Below are 21,180 nucleotides of genomic sequence, written 5' to 3' on the forward strand. Positions count from 1 at the left end.
ACAGGTGTATGGATAGGACGGGATGAGATGCGCAAACACCCACCTGTATAAGAACGTAGCAAAGGACGTCGAGATGTTCAACGAGGAAGACTCACGACGCCTTGCGATTGGACAGCAAAAGGGAGCCGACCAACCGAGACAGAGGGGAGTAGGAGCAAACCTCATGAAGATTACACACATGAAAAACTCTTCGAGTTACACAGAAGACCTCGACCAACGAGGAAGTTCGCCGTAGCCCACCGGCACACACCCGAGGAAAGGCAAATAAAATCAGTTCATCCGCCTGTTTCATCGATTAATAACGGCAGGTATAATTCGCTCACTCAGATGGTTCATTTATTGAATATGTCAACTAAATAACCAGGATCGAATAATTTACTAATTATCACGTGATATGTAATTCGATAGTGGAATTAACAGCCTCTCTGGTGCTCAAGCATTATTTAGAAAAAGAATTACTAGAGGCGAGATAACATGGCGACGAGTGATGAAGCCAAAATTACCTATAAAACGAAACCGGTCGGAGTTTATTTGAATTAAAAGGAATTAAAAGTATGGGTTTTTGTTTGGTTCTGAAGTAAAAAACAAGCACCAGCTTGTTTTTTACTACGGAAATATCTGGGTTGTAAACTTTCCATCACTTACAACCAAAGTTTTTCCAATTAAGGGGTAAATACAACAAAATGATCTGAACAGGAGGTTACTATATGTAAAAATATACTGAACTGTGACTGTAGTACTTGTTTGAGCATGCTTACGCTCATGCCACTGTCCTAGAGGCAAAGGTTTCCAGTACTTCAAATATAGTTGACGAGCGTCCATTTAAGCTCTACTTTTTATTTCTTCTTTTCACAGGATGATGAATTTGGGTTTCGTCTTTGCCGTGGTTCCCTTGGCCCTCATGGTGCTAGCGAAAGAGGAGCGGCAATGTAAGTGCGTGCCTTACGATGCTTGCCCCGACGAAAACGATCGGGCCGACGAATTATTTCACGCCAACAGGTCAGTGTCGAATGGCAGTAATCTTGAAGCTACATGGAATATTTCAATAAAATATATCAGTTACGGAAAAATTGGTTTCAACCTAATCAGTTGGTAAGAAGCTGAACCTTCAGCTGAACTTTTTCTATTTTTAAACATCAAATTTCCACCTTTTAATCATCATTAAACGGTAGTAGAAGTTATTAGGTGAGGCGACGATTAAAGACCCTAGATAATACCATTAATTTGGTAGAGGCAGGATTTTCAGGGAATGGTGGAGGGAAATCAGGTATTGGAATAAGACTACTTTTAACGAAAAACCACCGAAGGATGAGCAAATTAACGTCCCATCTGACAGATGGCGTACTCATCAAAAAGTATTCACTTAGTATCCAAAGTAGGTATCGAGATACTACTGAAATATCCGACCACCGCCGGGATCCGAACCTGAGCCCTCTGGGTGGCAAGCGAGTACACCAGCCACCGCACCAGTCCAAATCCTGCGGCGGTTTAATGAAACTTATATTTGTTATTCCCCCATTGACAGACTATGCGATCGCTACACGGACGTATGCTGTAAATTACCGATGCATGAGACTTCCAGCCCGCCGACGCCCCTGAGCGTCTTCGCCCATAAGGAGGGATGTGGACGCCGAAACTACGACAGAGTGGGATCCCTTACCCCAGGGGATTTGGCACAGATCGGAGAGTTCCCCTGGGTGGTGGCTGTGACGAGAGTCGACCACCAGGAGGGAGAGGAGGAGTCCACGGAGGCACAGACCGTGTACCACTGCGGAGGGTCCCTCATTCACCCCAAAGTGGTGCTCACGGGAGCCCACTGTGTCGCCGGGTAAGTGATAGTACGTAAGTTAAAGTAGAAGTAATCTTTATTTTGAATTTTAGTATAAAGAAAAATGTTCCACGAATGGGGGTATGACTCCAAGTCGATATTCCCCTTTCGGGTGTAATGCGGCGCCCCTTGGATCCGTCCCTCCTTGAGTCAGCTCTTATCTATTTTATATCTATTACACTATTACACTCGTCCTCAACTGAAAGTCTATCGTTTTTCATATTTTACGTGTATCTTGGTAGTTAGGATTATTTTCATAATCTCCTCTTCATGATAGAGAGACTAATTCATTCATAATGGCTTCTTGGATAGCAGTTCATTTCAGGTCTCACGAACCTTAACTTTAATATCATCATCTTATTTTTAATTTGCGTAAACTGATGTTAACATTATGTCATTATAATGGCAAATAATATGGTTAATACTTAAGATAATATCCTGGGCGGCAGAGATAATTCAACACTAGAATAAAATCACCAAATCAAAGATTTCTTATCCCAATACAATGATCGCGACGTTATAATCGGTGGAGATTTCAATTACCCATGAATTGATTGGAACACACAGTTTTTAACCGGGGGGTAAAGACACCTCCGAGTCGCTGTTGAACTTCTTTTCGTTTGACTACTTGCATTAACTTGTCACTTAGCCAACTAGGGGCGATAATATTCTTAATTCATTAGCAACGAACATACCCGTAAAATTCTTAACTATGGAAACTATAAAATAAATTAGTGGTCAAAGGGTTGTAAAGGCTAAGCTTTCGCTATATGGGACAGAAATAATAACCCTGAAAGAAAAATTTACTTATTTAAAGATCAATGTAACAATTTCAGAGTGTAAAAAGCATTCGCCTTGACTGGGAAAAATTTCAGAGTTTAAGAGGACGCCTCGATAGCTTAAGTGGCTAATGCACTCGACCGGATATTGATGGATCACGGTTCGGATCCCAGTCAAGGCGAATGATTTTTACCCCGAAATTGTTGCAATGAAATGCACATTAGCGGATGACTCCGTTAATAGTTACTGTTGCGGCATCTCCCGCAGTTTCTTTGTTATTTAAAGATGGTCATTATAATGGCCTAAAATGTGTGCTACAGCCAATTTGTAAACTTTAAGAATGATAGTAATCACCGAAATACTGAGGATACGTGGAATCACTTCCTTGATATGACGCGCTAAGCAGTCAAAAAATTCATTCCCAGAAAATTTAAAAAAGATAATACTGAACCTAGATGGTACAACGCGGATGATAGAAAAGCAATGCGAAGTTAAACGCTATGCCACACCAAGGTGCAAAATATTAGGGCTAATATTTCTGGCGACCAAAGGAATGAGATTACTTATGGATATGGGCCAAGGGAATGCCAAGAGGGAATTTCGGAAAGCGTTGAGCGAATTCAAAAGGAAAATATTTGCGGAAATTTTGAAAGAGAATCCGAAAGCATTTTTGTCATACGCCAGAGAGGTTCAGAGAAATAAGTCAACTGTTATTTCAATCAAAAATGATAAAGGTGAAAGAGTAACCAGCAGTTTGGAAAAGGCTAACTTATTAAATTCATTCTTTCAAAGCGTCTTCACTAATATCTCACAGAATACACCCGATAGCTTACCAAGTCGTGCCAGCCAACCGATGCTTAAAATTTAAATCTCATATATTTGAATAGAACGATTACTGAAAAATATTAAGCCTAATAAATCGTCCGGACCCGATTAAATACCCGCTCGTATATTTAAGGAACTTGCGTCGGAAATTGTGCCGTATCTAGAAATCATTTAAAAAATCGCTAATAGATCACTTCATTCCCAGAGATTGGAAAACGGTTAACGTAACACCAATAATTAAAAACGGAGACAAGGAGGAATCGAGCCTTTAAAGACCTATTTCCCTCACATCCATCCCATGCAAGGTCATGGAACATGTAGCGGCTAGTTCGATCGTGAGACACCTGGATAGTTTGGAGTTATAATGATAAATCAGCACGGTTTGCGATAGGGTAGATCCGGAGAGCGACAACTTCCGCTTTTTGTTCATGATATTCTTATTTCGGGAGAGAGCAATTCTCCAGTGGACGCCGTTTCTCTAGATTTTATGAAAGCCTTCGACGAAGTATCCCATAGTAAACTACTCACAAAGCTAGAAACATACGAGTAGCTACGATATACTGGGTGGGATTAAAGGCCTTTTGAATGGTAAGGTACAAAGAGTAGTCATAGATGGAGTTATCTCAAATGCAGTAGAAGTCATTTCAGGTGTTCTCCCCAGGGAAGTGTCACCGGACCTCTTTTATTCCTACGTTACATTAACGACATTGACTCCGTAGTCACTAGTAAGATACTTTTGTTTGCCGACGATGCAATAATTTACCGTGATTTCCGTGATCCTGAGGACACAGCAGCTTTGTTAGATGACCTTAATGCTATACAACGCTGGTGTGCCACCTGGCAATTAGAATTAAACTTAAAAAAGCGCGTAGTGATGAATTTTTGGAAAAAGAGGAATTCCCTCCCGAACGCCTACTGTATTGGGAACACCGAAACGGAATTTGTAGGCTCGATTAAATACTTGGGCGTTACCGTAACTCACGACCTCTCCTGAGTGAAATGCAGACGGGGAATATGTGGACAAGCTAACAAAAAATTATGATTTATTAGGTTAGTAGTGGGTTAATGTGAAGAAAAGGTCAAAGAGAAATGTCATCTTTCGCTGGTTAGGCTTCATTTAGAATATGCTGCCAGTATATGGGATCCTTACGAAGTTGGATTGATTGCCGGATTGGATCGAGTACAGCGTAGAGGAGTTAGATTTGTACAACGTTGTTATAATAAACTTAGTAGCGTATCCAAAATGTTGGAGGAGCTAAGCTGGGAATTACTCACTCAATCAATTAATAATGTATTTGTACCCCCGTTGTACTATAGGGGGCGAGATAATTTTATAGATATTAACTTATAATTATACTCAATAACATTATTGAGAATAACTGTAGAACAGAAAGATTTTTATATCTCATTTTTTCCACGAACGACAAGGGAACAGAAAAACATTTTCCGACCGCGGTAGCGGTAAAAATATTCGGGTCAAAATTAGTCTGGTTAATCACCCCCTTTTAGCGGTTACTAAAATATACAATTCCAAGATGTAAAAGTCATCCACCTTGACCAGGTGAATGACCTTTACACTTTGAATTTATTGTATTTTAATTCGTTCATTATTTGTCTTGAATCTCAATTTCCTTTCATGTCCCAGACTTATTTCATTCAAAAACATCCTTATCTACACCATTAGATTTTGTCATTCATTGACTCCCGTAGTAATTTACCTCCTGAGTTACGAATTGAGTATTATTTTAACTCTTATGAATTTCGACGAACTGTACTATTTTTCCTGTTTCTCATCTTTGTCCAGGAAAGAAAATCACCAGCTCAAGATCCGCGCGGGTGATTGGAATACACGATCCAATGCCGGAGGGCGATACTTCCAGGAAAGATTCGTAGATCGTATTGTCGTTCACGAGGACTTCAACGGCGGAAACCTCTTCAACGATGTCGCCCTCCTCTTCCTTTCGGAACCCGTTGATCGCTCAAACAACATTGGATTTGCCTGCCTACCAACCCAAGGGTTTGTCCCCACACCTGGAACAAGATGTTTAGCCACCGTATGGGAGAAGGATGACATTGGTAATTATGCACCTCGAAAACATGCTTTAACATATTTATCCGAATTCACCTGAGTACGACGATGGATAGGTCCTTCTTTCTTGAAATTTGATGAGAGTAAGTCAAATCATCAATATTCACAGTGTATCAGTGATTAATAATTGGCGATTAAAACTTCCCATTGAAATGAAAATACATTAAAGCGATGCCGAGACATTTCAAGAAACTGCGGGAGATGCCGTGACAATATTTCGGCCTTGATAACTTAACTAGCTTAAGCACTCGGCCGGATAATCATGGGATCCGGGTTCGAATCCCGGTCAAGGCGAATTGTTATACACTGACAATGTTGCATTGTATGCTGACAGAGTACAGATAAAAACTAAATTTTTACTGGGGCAAGATCTTTCACTAAATTCAATGAAATCTTTTACTTGACGACGCAGTCATTTGAATTTTCTGATTTCATTGATAGCAAAATCGAATAATGATATTGTAAGCGTGACTACGAAACTGAATGAAACATGCATTATTATTATCGCAGTTGGTAATTTAGTTCGAGATTGTCTTGATAGGAATATCCTTTACATTAGAATAAAGTCCTTTAGTTACGAATAACGAAAATAATTCTCGAGATAACTAGGCAGACGCTGGACAGAATTTATGCAAATTTGATTATTTTTTCAAACAGCTAAATTAGGAGTGCAGTTGATTCAACAATATTCCCGCCTGCTGCGACTAAGAACCTCTATTTGATTTACATTTCAATTCTGTACCACGAAACAGAAAAAGTACGACGGTCAAAGTTCTAGTCACGGAATTGTATTTAGGGTGAAGTAACCAATAAAGTACGTTTACAGTGTCTCGGTAACTAAGTTATAACTTATATATAACTTATATTACCTAACTCGGTAACTAAGTTATAATACTTGTTTAATACGTTTGACTGTTGAATATACTGCCAATAAAAATGCTGATGATCGATTATTTCCAAAGAGTGCAATAATTACAACACGAATAGGGCAAAAGTTGAGAATCGACATAAAAACAAAGGTGTTATATTTTTTGTGTACTACACCTAAATCGCATCCTGCACCCGAACGGAATATTCAATAAAACGAACCATTGCAAATCTCCGGCCTGTTTTCCGATCAATACTTACATATGATAATTAAATCTCAATAACTTTTTCGTTTTGTTTTTCCTTCAAAAAGCTTTTTATGGCAATTATTTACATAGCTAAAACCTAGCCAATTACGTTTCGTTTTTTGATACATGCAGATATAATCGTAAAAAATGACTGACTAGTCAATACAAATTTACAATAAAATCTTTCCAGAATACTAGTGCATCTACTAAATTCATTTAGGAATTTACCGAGGTGTGCATGAGTGTACATGCTCAAACACAAACGGACTAACGAAGGAATGGAGTATTTATTCACGGCACCATACACATATATAGGATTTAAGGATTATTTTTTTCCATGTGTTCTAATTTGCGCAGCTCTTATGCTTTCAAAATATTTTACCAAAGAGCTACAAGTATTGCTTAAAATTAAGTTTAAACTATGTACGCATTCTTACGCCCTTATACCGCTTCATTTATTCGAAAAAATATTCCAAAAAATATTTTTGAAAAATCGATTTCTCCATCATAAGTAAAACTGAATGAAAACATATTCAAAGAAACTGCGGAAAATATTGTGACAGCAACTCCTAGTATATATTTGATAAGGCGAATGATTTTTTACAATGAAAATGTCGCAATTAATGAGAACGAGTCTGGAGAAAAACGCACAGAAAGGTTTTGGGATCTTTGAAAAATATCTTTTAAACCTCAATCAACTCGATAATATCTGAAAAATGGAAAACATTATTGATATACCAAGTGCGCGCTTTTATGACAACGTTATAAACGTATTTTTCTCACAGACAGGAAAAGTAAGACTTCAGGGTATCAGCCCATTCTGAAGAAGATTGAACTGCCCATGGTTGCCCGACCCGAGTGCGAGGCTGCACTTCGCAACACAACTCTCGGCAGGCATTTCAAACTCCATCAATCTTTCATTTGCGCCGGAGGAGAACAGGGCAAAGATACATGCAAGGTAAACTATAATGAAGACTGGAATGGTGTCAGCATGTCGACGCAAACTTTTAGACGAATCACAATTACCGCAAATTTGAAACAAAACAGGAGGGATCCATTAAGAATGATAAAAATCCTTACCAATAAATTTTGAACATTTTTTTAGAATTCCTTTAATTATAAACATTTAGCCGCATGCATTTTCAGATTCCCTAATTAAATACAACCTAAAGAGATGTATTCAAGGACGGGATGGAAAGAATCCATCATTATAACAGACAGTAAATAAAAAAAATATTTCATAATCATTTGGGAAATGAACATAAAATCCCATTCGTAAAAATAATAAAGTCATCTTAGATTTTTTCCTTAATATACATTGTCTGCTTCATTAAATGACCTTCAATCAATTGAGTATCTTGGAGTTCATCAATGGGGGAAAGTTAACGGTTGCCCCTACCCCTCATTTGTGCACTTTACTGGGTACTGTTCTGAACATAACGTTTTCATTGCAGGGTGATGGAGGAAGCCCACTGGTGTGTCAAGTCCCGAACAATCCTAGTACTTATGCCCAAACTGGGATTGTGGCTTGGGGAATAAAGTGTGGGCAAAACAAAGTTCCTGGTGTTTACGCTAATGTGGCTTTCTTCAGGAATTGGATTGACGATCATATTCATAAAGCACATCTGGACACAACTTATTATTCCTACTAACATCAGGCAACGAGAGCCTTCACTACAAAATGCTGATGGAAACAAAGACTGCCAACTACAAAATAGAGCCACCATCTTTTCAAACTTACTGTAAATCCTACCTGGATGACTACAAGCAATAAAAAGTTCTTCAAATACTCTCCTATTAATTCTCTTTACCATATCCAAACCTAGTGATCATAGAATGAAATTTTTGAGTTTTATGACAAATTATCAATGGTAATAACTAATTAAATACCTAAAAAAAAAAGTTCATCGCAAACTGCAATAGATAATTTTTGTGCATAGTACTTTATGAAAATGACTTGAGCCCACGTTTACTAGACTTTGAAATTATCTCTCCTCTTTTTGATATTTGAACAATCTTCTTTTATGCATGCTAAATGGAAGAACAGACGCTCCTTAAGCTTCCTATACTACTCAATATGTCTAGGCTGATGATTTGTTCAAGAAAAATTCAAATTCAGCAGTAAATCTTACCCGAATTATTGCTTTAGTGAACTGAACAAGTTTCAATGGCAATGAGTGTCACTATTGCAATCAAAATGACAAAACTGGTACTTAATTCACATGACATACTGAGCAAATAAAAAAACATCAAATTTGATTGTTGGGCGATGATTTATGTGGATACAAATTTTTGACCACTCTCTTCCTTTAACAGCCCTCATATACCCTCCCAAATCACCAAGATATTTAAGGGAACAGAGTAAGTGGAAAATGAAAACACCTTCAAGTTAAAATTATAAGTATATTTGTATTACAACGTACAAAAATGTGTAAAACAAAATATTTAGGAATATATGAATATTTTGCAATACATAATACAAAAATGTAATGAACAAACTATGTAATTTCATCAGCTAAATACACATAATAAGCTTGGCTAACTATAAATGCATAATACCTTCACAGGAGACCAAATAGTATACGGTCCCATTCAATTGTCCATGATCAATCCAAATATCCTCAGCTACACATTCTCTGTTCTGGAAAATGAATAAATAACACATGATAAAATATTTATGAAAACATTTGTTTTCTTCAATATCTAATACAATAATACTAGCATTATACAATACATTTACATGAAACAATGCACACAAACAAAGGCAAAGTACAAATTAGCACATGCAAAAAAGACAACGACAGAATTACAAACTACAAAGAAATTTAGACATTCTTTCTATAAAAAAATCATTCTTGCTGCCAATTTTTTAAATAAAGATGTTAAAACTATAAATACCTTATTTTACCTCCTTTGAAGAATTCATTCACCCCCATAACATTTACTTCCAAAAGAGTAGAGCATGCTCATGTATCACCAATACATCTATGCAATACGATTCTTGATGCTTATTTGCTGGCATACTGCCATCAATTATGACTTGTTGCACAAATTAAAACTACATAGGGAAGGTTCATTTGGTTACCTGCAATGCTGGACAGCAGCTACATCCATATGCATTTGTTATTTCAGTATATCAACAGCTGTCAATTCAAAATGGCCTGAGTCAAGGCAGAAAAGATGAATAAAAAGGTACATAGCCTACATTCCATTCCAATCTTAACCTTCTTCATTACTGTTCACAGGCACATCATTAGGCTACTCTCAACAGATTGAGATTGTTAAAGGATTAAAAAGTTATTGTTTTAAATTTTCCACTCGCATGCAATATGTAATTCATAATATTGCCCAGAATAAAATTAAGTATTTTTTGAATGACACGGCATTGAAAATTTGGCAACTTTATCCTTCATGGATATCTCACTTAATGTGATAGTTGCACTATTGTTTTATTATAACTTATCTTTATCATGGTGTACTTGTGACACACAGCCATATACCTATGTTATTTGGATATTAGTGTGGGTATAAATTAGTAATATGATTGTGGAGGGAGAAAATATCAAAACTGTCACCTGCCAACCCTTAACCAGAGGTGGATTAGTGCTAGGTGCCGAGTGAATGTCTGTTCTCAGGGTAGAGAGTAGTTTAGTGAATTTATACTTTAGATGACAATAAAGTGAGATCAACTGGGCACCTTCAATCAGAGACATAAAGAAGAGGGCCATTTAATAGTAGAAAATAGTGATTAAACCTAATAGTTCTGGATGAATTTAATGGCGCTATCAGAAAAAATTGAATTTGAAAGTTTGTGTTCTTGAGTCAGAACTTCAAGCTAGAGCATAAATTGGGTTCTATGCCTATTGTTGGGACCTCAGTGATTCCTCTATATTTTTGGCTGCAAATATATTATGTAAGAATCAGCACTAGAACCAGCAGCATATATTTAAACTTAATGTTTGGTCAAAAATATCAATTCTCACATGCCATTCTAGAGGTAGCCATATTCCTTAGGAATGAAATGATTCAAAAGGTTGACATTAGATTTCTGCTCAAGATTCACAAAGGTCAGCCTTTTTTCAGCTCTTAATCTATTTAGACTCCTGCCAAGACCATTTCATTTACAATAATAAACAGTAGACGTATTAATACCTCTCGAGTAACAATTAATGAAGAATCTGAAAACTACTTTGACTCATTTTTGCATTATAACACACTTTAACCTAAAAACAAGAATAAACCTAATTCAGTTTAATTACAGAAATATACACCATTTATCGAAAGAATCAACCACCAATTTTTGGCTAACCTGTTTATACAGTAATCATCATTTCAAACATGATGAAGCAGTAGCACATTGTTATCAATGATACCACTAGCTAACTAAAATATACAGAAAAATGAATTTAATCACTCACTTTAGTCAACTCCTCATTCTCAAGGCAATGAAACTTTCTCATCCATTTAGGCCAAAGTTCAAATCCACTGCAACTGAATATTATGTTTATGCCCATATTTAGAAATTAATTATATTAGAAATATATGGAACCAAAATATTTGGGTATGGTTGGATTAAGCTGTTCACAAATATTCCTCCATTTTAAGAAAGGGTTCTGTATTCTCTCATGATTAGATAGGCTTTATCTGCTGAATGATCATCTTGAAATATAAATATTTCTCATATTTTTAGCCAAGAAGGCCTTCAAAATAATTATTGTTCAGAGAGATATATTTGCTTGTGTGGCTAAGATAAGCTGATAGATGGATCAAATAAGAATTCTGGCAGAAATATTCCGGAGGACTTGAATCAATGGGAATAGTGCATGAAGATTCAACATGATGCCATTAGTACTTTCTCATAAGGCATAACCATTGAAGTCTTACAACAAGAATTTATGACATGATTTAACCTTAGCTGAGGTTATAGTTTTTAAACAATCAAGAAGCAGTTTTGAACACTGAGAACTTAAGATGCTGTTTAATTCTTATCACCAGAATAATCACTTAAATACCTTAGCATTATCTGCTAACCATTTATTCTAATTCTCATTTTTTCCATCACTGATGGACATTCTCTCACACTCTCTACACAATCATCATCTCATTTCAGTTGGTAGGAAGCGGTGTAAAGATTAAATATAAAAGCTTACATTATCAGCAGCTTTCTCCTATTCTCTGTCTCCATTGCATTTCATATAGAGGACTATTAAATGCTTCATCATGTATTTCTTTTTTACCTATCTGATGACACCTGTTTTGTGGTCAAATCAAAATGCTCAAGGTGAAATTACAAAGATAAACCCTCATTTTGTGACAAGTACCCATCCTTCCAAAATACGACTACAAGACTCACAACATTGCATAGTCGCTGTTTGCACATCTCATACGTTCTCTAAATTCAACCACATTAATTCAGAAATTTAAGGAATATGCAAGAAGACATTGAGGCAATTGGAATCTTGGGCATGATCTTCAAATATGACAGAAAAAATTTACACTGGGATAGAACCTTGACAAATCATCCAATCAAGCTAGAACCTGTAACCTTAGAAGCCATAATGAATCAACAGGAAATAGAAGCAGAAATTTCTCTAATAAATGACGAAGTTGACTGTTGCAGGAAAATGTACAGGCTTAAATATCACCATGGGCCTTCAGAAAAATCTGTTGATGAACTGTTGATCAAGATTATGTTCAGTGCTCGAACATTAATAGCATGCCACAGCCGATTCATGCACAAACAAACTTTTGTTAGACATAATATTCAATTGTTAAATTGTAATGAATTTGTTTAACAATGCCAGTTAATGAAATGTTAATGAATACAATAATCCCAACAAGAATGTGCATATAGGTAATTTATTTTAAAAAGGATCATAAGTGAATCGAGTGGCAATTTTACAGTATATTTTGTTTATCATCTGGTAACCTTGCACTCCAATAATACGATTTCAAAAGCTTTATTAAGTGATCAGTGGCTTCAAGGCTTACCTGAGCAAACTCAAAAATATTATCGGAGAAACAAAAATATTTCTTTGGCAGAGAAACTCCCGAGGAGTTGAAGTGAAAAACCTGCATTTCTGAAAGATAGTTGAGGCCAATACTTGCTGAATTCCATTGAAACACCACAAGGAATATTCAGATAACTTTGCGTTTCCACAGAATAGAAATTTTTACTGTTGAGTAGTTTTGCTATAATTCAGCCTAGTACCAGTCCAAATGATACTACAGTGTATCAAACCTAGTCAACAGTAAAAAAGTCTATTCTGTGGAAACAAATGTTATTTGAATCTACCTTGTCCATAACTTGAATTTCTATAACTAGCTTAGAGAAACATAAAAGTGACAAAGTATATGTACTGAATGCTCATCAACCTTTATACTTTATACTTTAGCTGAATGACTTCACCTGAATACAAAATAAAGGAGATCACAAAAAGGAAAACTTCACATTCTGAAACATATTGTGTCCGCTTAGATTTGAAGTAAGTACAGATCCCACTGCTGTTTCACAGTGTAAATTTTGCAAATCAGGCCAAACAAATTTGGACAGGTAAAAAAAGCAATAAAGGGGTGAATAAAACTCAAGGCAGGGTCCGAGAATCACAGAACTTTGAAACTTTAATGAGAAAATAACATTTTTCTGATTAAAAATGCTTAAAACATTTTAAATTGGATGAGAGAAAATCACTTAGGTAAGTGCTTAAAGTTTCATTCACACATGGTTGTAATTTTTTTCAACAAATGTATATTGTTGGAACTAAGTTATTTTTGGTAAATATAAAGCATGCAAGGAAACATGAGTCAATATTTTTTATCATTCCAGGTAGTTATTTTGAATATGCAGCTGGAAATAATATTTGCTTCAGCATATAGCATTAAAGTGATAATACAACAGTAAAATGGATCATTGTTAACACAAATTGCACCTGGGAATTTTCTCATTTTCAGCGATAAACTGAATATCCCTGGTGCTAATGTTGTCAGTCGAAGATGTTTTAATGCAATCCCCAAATAGCAATTGAAAAAGGCATTTAGTGTGGACTTTTGGCTTAGCCGTGCAGTCTCTTTTTCTCGTTCATCACCATATCTGTTAGCTTTCATTTGTTAGTACATTGCCTTTCATTACAAATTATCACAAAAATTTTCTGGTATAGCTTTAAAGCAAATACGAATTACTATGCATACAACATGGCTAATGACTTTAAAGAATGTCTACAATGCAAAAATAACTGTTGTCTTCATACCCACAAATGCACAGACCAAATGTATTCCCAAGTAACTTGAACCATGAAAATTCCCACTAAATAACTATTTATATATGTACCCAGAGACATTTCATTTCAAAATGAGCATCGTAAGCCACAATGCAATTAAAGCAATAATTCCCCGTTTTGACTGAAATTTTTGTATACATTGATACCATACCATTTTATAGATCACTGCAATATGATAATACTGGTATTTCTGGGGTTTCCCAATATCAGTCCTTTTTGCCATTATATTACTCATAGCCTACACCCAAGACTCATATTCGATGAACTAATGTCCATTAACTATTTTAACAATCTCAACAATATGCACCCATTAAATTTGTTTTTTGCAGGGTTGATTCTTAATGAGCTAATCAAATGAGCAAGATAAAAAAGTGATAAGTTAAGCTCATTTCCTAAATATTTCATAAAATTAAAAAAAGAAGGATCATAAAAAGATTGCTGAAAATAAAAGAGACAAAAAGCCTTTTTGAGGGGTGATATATTCACCATGAAGTTTCCTTATTTTTCCATTTTAATAAAACTGATATGCTAATCTTTCAATATTAAGGCCACTCACATAGACAACATCATCACCTACATGGCTTTTCAGGTTATGTTATCAAATCCTGTGACATATCCATAGTTTCCATAGAGTTAATGGATTCTATTTCATGACTTCCATAGTTGGGCAGGTGCCCTAAGTATGAATATATCATATGTGTGCATGTGGTGTATCTTATGTCCCCTTGTATTTAACTAGGTTTTGCGAATAGCTTTCTTGGTTTATATAATTTTTCAATTAAAATGCATATTTAAATAGAACTTTGTCTCAATCACAAAATTGTCATGGGTAGCAGTTTCAAGACATTAATTCACCGCCTTCCCTATATTTCAGGGTGCACTATGATTCTACAGATACTTTACGATTGCATGTAGATTCAGAAAATCACTTCATAAAATGATCTAAGTCAATTTATCATTGCCATCATCAATAAATGTACAAAATATATTGAAAATACAAGAACCCAGGTGGAATTTCCTGAGAATTTATTTCTTTGAATCTTAAAATTAAATTTTTTTATATCACATTAATGGATAAGTAATACCAGATTGAAGGACATCTTTATGAATCTTCTTTGATGTGTTTTATCAAACACTCAACAGTAAATCCCTAATTCAAAACCCCCATGTACATCCTTACTTATCCTCGCACAAGGTGCAACCAGATATGGATCAATGTTTACATTATATAATATTCATAAGACTTTATAAAAATGTAAAGATTTAAAAAATTATTCTTGATTAAGATATGATCAGAAAACACTACTCCTCCTTGCAAAGGTATTTTTCACATCCCTTGAATTTTCTACCAGTTTCAATGAATGTGAAAAACATTTTCACAACCCCAGCAGGCCAAAGTAAAATAAAAGCTAGCACAAAAAACATTTTTTTTAAAGTTAACTTTCCCAGGGAAAACATAGAGCCATTCAAGGATTATGTGAATGATCAAACTTCCAACTCCTAGACTTAGAGAGATATCCACAACTAATAAAAACTATTCCACACTCAAAAGCCATACAAAACCACTTCTATTCAGTACCAAGGTAGTACTCCAAAAGTCAACCGTGTAGTGAATTCCAAATGAATCATAAATCATAGTTCCTGGGCTTATAACCATTAATAGAGTATCACATGAATAACAAAGTGCATGGACTAGTCACACAAAGTGCTTTTTCCCAAAAAGTACAAAAACCACATCATTATGAAAACAAATGGAAGACAATTCCAATAACTAATTTAAAAGATAACATAAATAGGCTTCCTCATACACGTTTGCACAATAAGAAATCATTACAGTTCATTCAAAAACTTCATCAGAGCATCACCCAACAATATATATCCAACATTTGTTCTTCCTGAGAATACATCACCACCCTATCACAGCCAAACCCCCCAAGGAAACAAGATGGCAGGTGCATTATGGTGGGTATTTATAGAAAAATAGTGCGCCCAAGGATAGAGCTTTTGACATGCACCAAGACACTTCATCACACTTCACGCATCAATAGCACCATATGTAAACCTTTGACTGGATCCATCAGAGGATGATTGCAATATCTGGTGAGGTCTTGCAGCACCCACTCTGATCTTCTGGATGGCAACTGCTGCAATTGCAGCAGCCAAGGCCACGAAGGCAGCAAAGAATATCCCCAAAATAATAAACCCTGTGAGACTGAGGAGAGAGCTGATCGGTGCCTCTGCAGGTACCACATTTGTACCATTAATCATGAACCCCAGCGTCCAACCAACATCAGTGCCATCGATCTACATAAGTTATGAAAGGAAGAATAAACATATCATGTAAAAAATACTTTCACATCAAAGCATGCACACCATGTACATGGCTCGAAACACGTGGGATAGGATAAAGTGTCAAAACTATCAAAAGTGGATTATCGGCGAGTAGAACTTTTCTTAACATGTACAGAAAATGCTATGGAATACAGTATGCAAGAAAGATCAGATCAATTGAATGGTTTCAAGAGGTATAGTCATCATAATAAGCACAAAAAAAATTTCTAATTTTCTCACAAAATACTATCTGAATTTGGGAGAATATTACCATTACTACTATTTTAGGAAAGTTGGCAATTTGCCAGGTGGTAAAAAACATTCAGTTTACATTTTAATGGCAAGCCAAGGCTAGAATATAGATGTTACACATAAATTCAGCAAGGTGAACTCTAATATATGAACCATTTTTTACATGCCACTGTTGGATTGTGGTCCCGCAAAAATCCCGAATTCTCTTCCTGCAGAGAATTCCAAAATTATTTTGCATTAACATAAGTTATTACTTACTGTTTGTGAAAAGTTCAATTTCTTCCATTCCTCTTCTTTCAACTTATAGTGCTCTTTCAAGAGAATGTACTGATAGAGAGACTGAAAACACAAACTGCTTTTGAATTTAGGAAGAATACCTGAAATCAAACATAATACCCTTTAAAAAGTTATCAAACTAAACTATATCGAAAAATCAATTTTTATAAACTTGCCTGGGTAGGTATTTTCACCCATTTGACTCCAGGAAGTCTCACATACTCCTTTAGAGGCATTGTAAAAGCTAAATTCACCCAAAGATGAATTGATATTTAAACCATGCGATATATATCCAAATGAAGAGAAAGCCTATAAAGAAAACACATTAATTAAGACAAAAATATTTTTTTTAAAAGGCTTTTACAATGCTTTCAAAGTTCTGGTATGATAGACTGAATTATAATCACAAGAGCAAGATTTTAATGACCTATCATCAAGTCCCTCTTCTTTACAATGATAAATTATACAGGCAAGTACTCTATAATTAATCTTGAGAACAACAAAAAAGGAAAGTTGTCTTTATAGAATCAAATTAATGGGAATTAAAAATATATTCATACTGGGGAAGTGTTGAATAACAAACTTGGACAGTAACAAACAATATACCAACACATAAAAAGGTCACTCACACGTTATTTCTTGATTATTTCATATATATACTTTATCATGCAACAGTCATGTAGGAACTCACAGAAAATGCAGCAGTATAATCACGTTGGCGTATCTGCGTAAGACAACTACCAGAACTGAACGTTTTTTTGCAGTTGGTCTCATCAAGTAGGAACTCAATTTTAGCTTGGCATTCAGAAAAATTTCCTGTGCCCTGATACGTGATAACCTTGTCTTCAAGCTAAAAGCAAACAAAAATATTAGCACATAATTGCCAGAATTTTTTTTTTAATTTCAGTAATAAGTACATTGATACTTTATTGAAACATGGCCTGTTAAAAAGTTCTCAAACTTTTTGAATAGCATGCTTCCAGTTGGTTATTTTTTTATCTGCTTGGAGGCAGTTTGTCTATGGAAACTTCCCAAATATCCACCTTAAACCCCTTTGTTGATATCTTGTTTTGTTGATTTGTCACAGCCATCTATGTGAAGGGGTATTCATTCAGTAGGGCAAAAAATTTGATCTGCCAAAATTAGCTCTTTGAAGGAGCAGCATAGTTCCGTGAAATTCTGGAAATCCTTCATGGAAGCTTTTGAATTGATTACCAAGGCTTACAGTGAGGATGCTATGAAATAAACCACCTGTTACGAGTGGTTAACCTGGTTCAAAAAGAAGTGGCAATTAGTGAAAGACGACAAGCAGTCTGGAAGACCATCAGCATCGACTTTTGACCCCCACGTTGAGAAATTGAACAATTTTGTACATGCAAATCAACATTTGATTGTCAGGGAACAAGTAGAAGAGCATGGCATTTCCATTGGTTTGTGCTATGAAATCCTTACTGAAAAATTAAGGACGCATCGAGTCGTCACATGCCTTGCCTGATGGCAGCATACCAGAAACAATATTGAGTTTAAGTCTGTCAGAAACTGTTTGATCAAGTAAAGAGGATGTTTGAACAGGATCATAACTGGTGATAAGTCATTGGTTAATGGATTTGACATCAACACAAAAATCTTCACAATGGATTAGTGAAACATCCCTCTGCCCCCAAAAAAGCTCAACAAGTTTGCTCGAATGTCAAGGTGATGTTGTCTAAGAATTCCTATATTAAGGTCAGACTATCAACATGAAATACTACCTTAGGGTTATGAAATGCCTAAGAAATAGAATCAGGTGAAAATAGCCCAAAATTTGGAGGAATGGCAAGTGGTTTTTTACCCACAACACCGTGCCGCCTCATTCGTCTCTAAGAACTCATGATTTTTTAGCCAAAAACAAGACCACTGTACTTCCCCACCCAACCTACTCACCAGACCTGGCCCCTTGTGACTTTTCCGTGTTCCTTTAACTTTTAACCCTACTCAAAAGAAAAAGATATGCCACTATTCCAGAGATAGAGAAAAATTTGAAGGAGGTGCTTATGTGCATTCCAGGACTGTTTTAAAGAGTAGAAACACCACTGGAATAAGTGCATACATTGGTGCGGAGGCTACTTTGAAGGGGGCCCTGACCAATAATTTGTCAGTGAAGTATTTTTTAATGAAAAAGTTTGGGAAATTTTTGACCAGACCTCATATAAATAAGTATACTACCTTGATCAAAAAGTTCCCGGAATAACCACCGTGTGGCACTCCCATCGTTCCGATTTGAGTTCTGTTTTTTTTTTAAATTGGTACATCTGTTGTTGATATTCCCTTTAAATCTTAGTGTCATAACTTGACATTTGCAAAAGTTACGTAGCCAAGAGTACATCTATCTCTGTGTGTGTTGGCGATTTTTTACAATTTCAGAAATGGATTTAAATTTGCAACAACGAACTTGTATTAAATTTTGCGTAAAAAACGGATTTAGTGGCGCACGGACGTTGGAAATGTTGGAAAAGTGTTTCGGCAACGATTCTCTAAAAAAAACGGTCGTTTACCAGTGGCACGAGCGGTTCAGAAGTGGTCGTGAGTCAATCGAAGATGATGAACGCAGTGGCAGACCATCGACATCGAAAGTCGGTGAAAAAATTGATAAAGTAAAAGAAATGTTGGTCAATAACCGCAAATTAACCATCAGAGAAATAGCGGAGGACTTGAACATTGCCTATGGATCCGCCCAAGACATTGTGGTTAATGATTTGGGTTTCCGTCGTGTAGCAGCAAAGTTGGTGCCAAAAGACCTCAATTTCATGCAAAAAAGAGACCGTGTTGACGTCGCAAAAGACATGATTTCCGAGGCTGAATCCGATCCCACATTCATCAAAAGGATCATTACTGGAGACGAGACGTGGGTTTATGAGTACGACACGCAATCCAGACATCAGGCAAGTGAATGGCGTTCACCAAATGAGCCGAGACCAAAAAACCACGTCGTTTTCAGTCAAAAAAGAAGGCAATGCTGACGGTTTTCATGGATTACAACGGTGTAGTGCATCATGAATTTTTACCAGAAGGCCAGACAGTAAACAAAGAGTATTATTTGGGCGTTATGAGACGTTTGCGTGAAGCAATTCGCCGAAAGAGACCAGAAATGTGGGCAGAAAACTCGTGGATTTTGCACCATGATAACGCACCGTCGCACAGTGCTATCATTATTCGTAATTTTTTGACGAAACATGCAACAAATACCATCCAACAGCCACCGAATTCACCTGATTTGGCTCCCTGTGACTTCTTTCTGTTCAATCGAGTTAAAAAACCATTACGGGGAACGCGTTTTAGCAGCCGAGAGGAAGTAATGGAAAAATCGCAGGAAGCACTGATGGACATACCGAAAACCGACCGTAACTTTTGCAAATGTCAAGTTATGACACTAAGATTTAAAGGGAATATCAACAACAGATGTACCAATTTAACAAAAAAACAGAACTCAAATCGGAACGATGGGAGTGCCACACGGTGGTTATTCCGGGAACTTTTTGATCAAGGTAGTATACTTATTTATATGAGGTCTGGTCAAAAATTTCCCAAACTTTTTCATTAAAAAATACTTCACTGACAAATTATTGGTCAGGGCCCCCTTCAAAGTAGCCTCCGCACCAATGTATGCACTTATTCCAGTGGTGTTTCTACTCTTTAAAACAGTCCTGGAATGCACATAAGCACCTCCTTCAAATTTTTCTCTATCTCTGGAATAGTGGCATATCTTTTTCTTTTGAGTAGGGTTAAAAGTTAAAGGAACACGGAAAAGTCACAAGGGGCCACAAGGTCACTTTTTGATCAAGGTAGTATTATTACAATCATTACGACATTTATTCTTTTATAAAAATATGCTTCAAATTTAATGGTGCACATAAAATAAATTCATGTAAAATCAAAAATTTATGTTCACAAAACAAATTCAAACAACGGATACATTTTATTTTCATATATTAAATACACTACAAAAAGAATACCTTTCCTGGGAGAGATGTGTTGCTGCAATAGGTACGGAGATTTTTCAAGGGTTGAGTGTATAAATATTCTGCATTGTCACAGGGACTGTGTACATTTGGGACAGCAGAATCTATGCTAACCTCTGGAATATCCTTTATGTTAATGATGACAAAAGAAAAAAAAAACATTAGCACTAATTGTACATTAGGAAAATTATCCAATTTGGAAAAGCAGTTTATACATGAAGAGGCTAATTTTATATATGAAGAGGACAATTCCCATGTGAATGAATCTTCCATATTAATTTAATATTCCGACACAAATATAATAGAATTTCTGAACACAATTCCCGTTACATTGTAATTGTATGGTAGAATACAATTATTTAATATATGCTACCGTTGAATTACATGATTGTTTTATTAAAGAGATTCA

At 35.9% G+C, this 21,180-nt stretch overlaps 2 protein-coding genes across 4 annotated transcripts in view; one reads left to right on the plus strand and one right to left on the minus strand.

The window, feature by feature from the left end:
- Positions 1–209: 209 nt before the first annotated feature.
- Positions 210–8,406, plus strand: LOC139688670 (phenoloxidase-activating factor 2-like). Its single transcript, XM_071586239.1, has 6 exons — positions 210–308; positions 856–999; positions 1,526–1,828; positions 5,238–5,509; positions 7,423–7,595; positions 8,092–8,406. The coding sequence occupies exons 2-6, from the start codon at positions 857–859 to the stop codon at positions 8,287–8,289; spliced, it is 1,089 nt and encodes a 362-aa protein (XP_071442340.1). The 5' UTR covers positions 210–308; position 856; the 3' UTR covers positions 8,290–8,406.
- A 746-nt stretch (positions 8,407–9,152) lies between these two features.
- The window catches only part of LOC139688669 (ectonucleoside triphosphate diphosphohydrolase 8-like), a 90,950-nt gene continuing 78,922 nt past the window's right edge, over positions 9,153–21,180 (minus strand). Inside the window, exons 8-13 of one of the 3 annotated variants that reach the window (XM_071586237.1) lie at positions 20,766–20,897; positions 17,465–17,623; positions 16,950–17,082; positions 16,756–16,874; positions 15,977–16,218; positions 9,153–9,278 (exon numbers count right to left, since the gene is read on the minus strand). In XM_071586237.1, the coding sequence (XP_071442338.1) occupies positions 9,263–9,278; positions 15,977–16,218; positions 16,756–16,874; positions 16,950–17,082; positions 17,465–17,623; positions 20,766–20,897 (801 nt within the window). In that variant the 3' untranslated portion in view covers positions 9,153–9,262. Of the gene's footprint in view, positions 9,279–13,239; positions 16,219–16,755; positions 16,875–16,949; positions 17,083–17,464; positions 17,624–20,765; positions 20,898–21,180 lie in introns of those variants that run through there. The other 2 variants (XM_071586236.1, XM_071586238.1) reach the window with 2 other exon arrangements.

The sequence above is a fragment of the Hetaerina americana genome, unplaced genomic scaffold (genome assembly GCF_022747635.1).
Source record: "Hetaerina americana unplaced genomic scaffold, ioHetAmer1.1.p SCAF_213, whole genome shotgun sequence".
NCBI classification, from domain to species: Eukaryota; Metazoa; Arthropoda; class Insecta; order Odonata; family Calopterygidae; genus Hetaerina; species Hetaerina americana.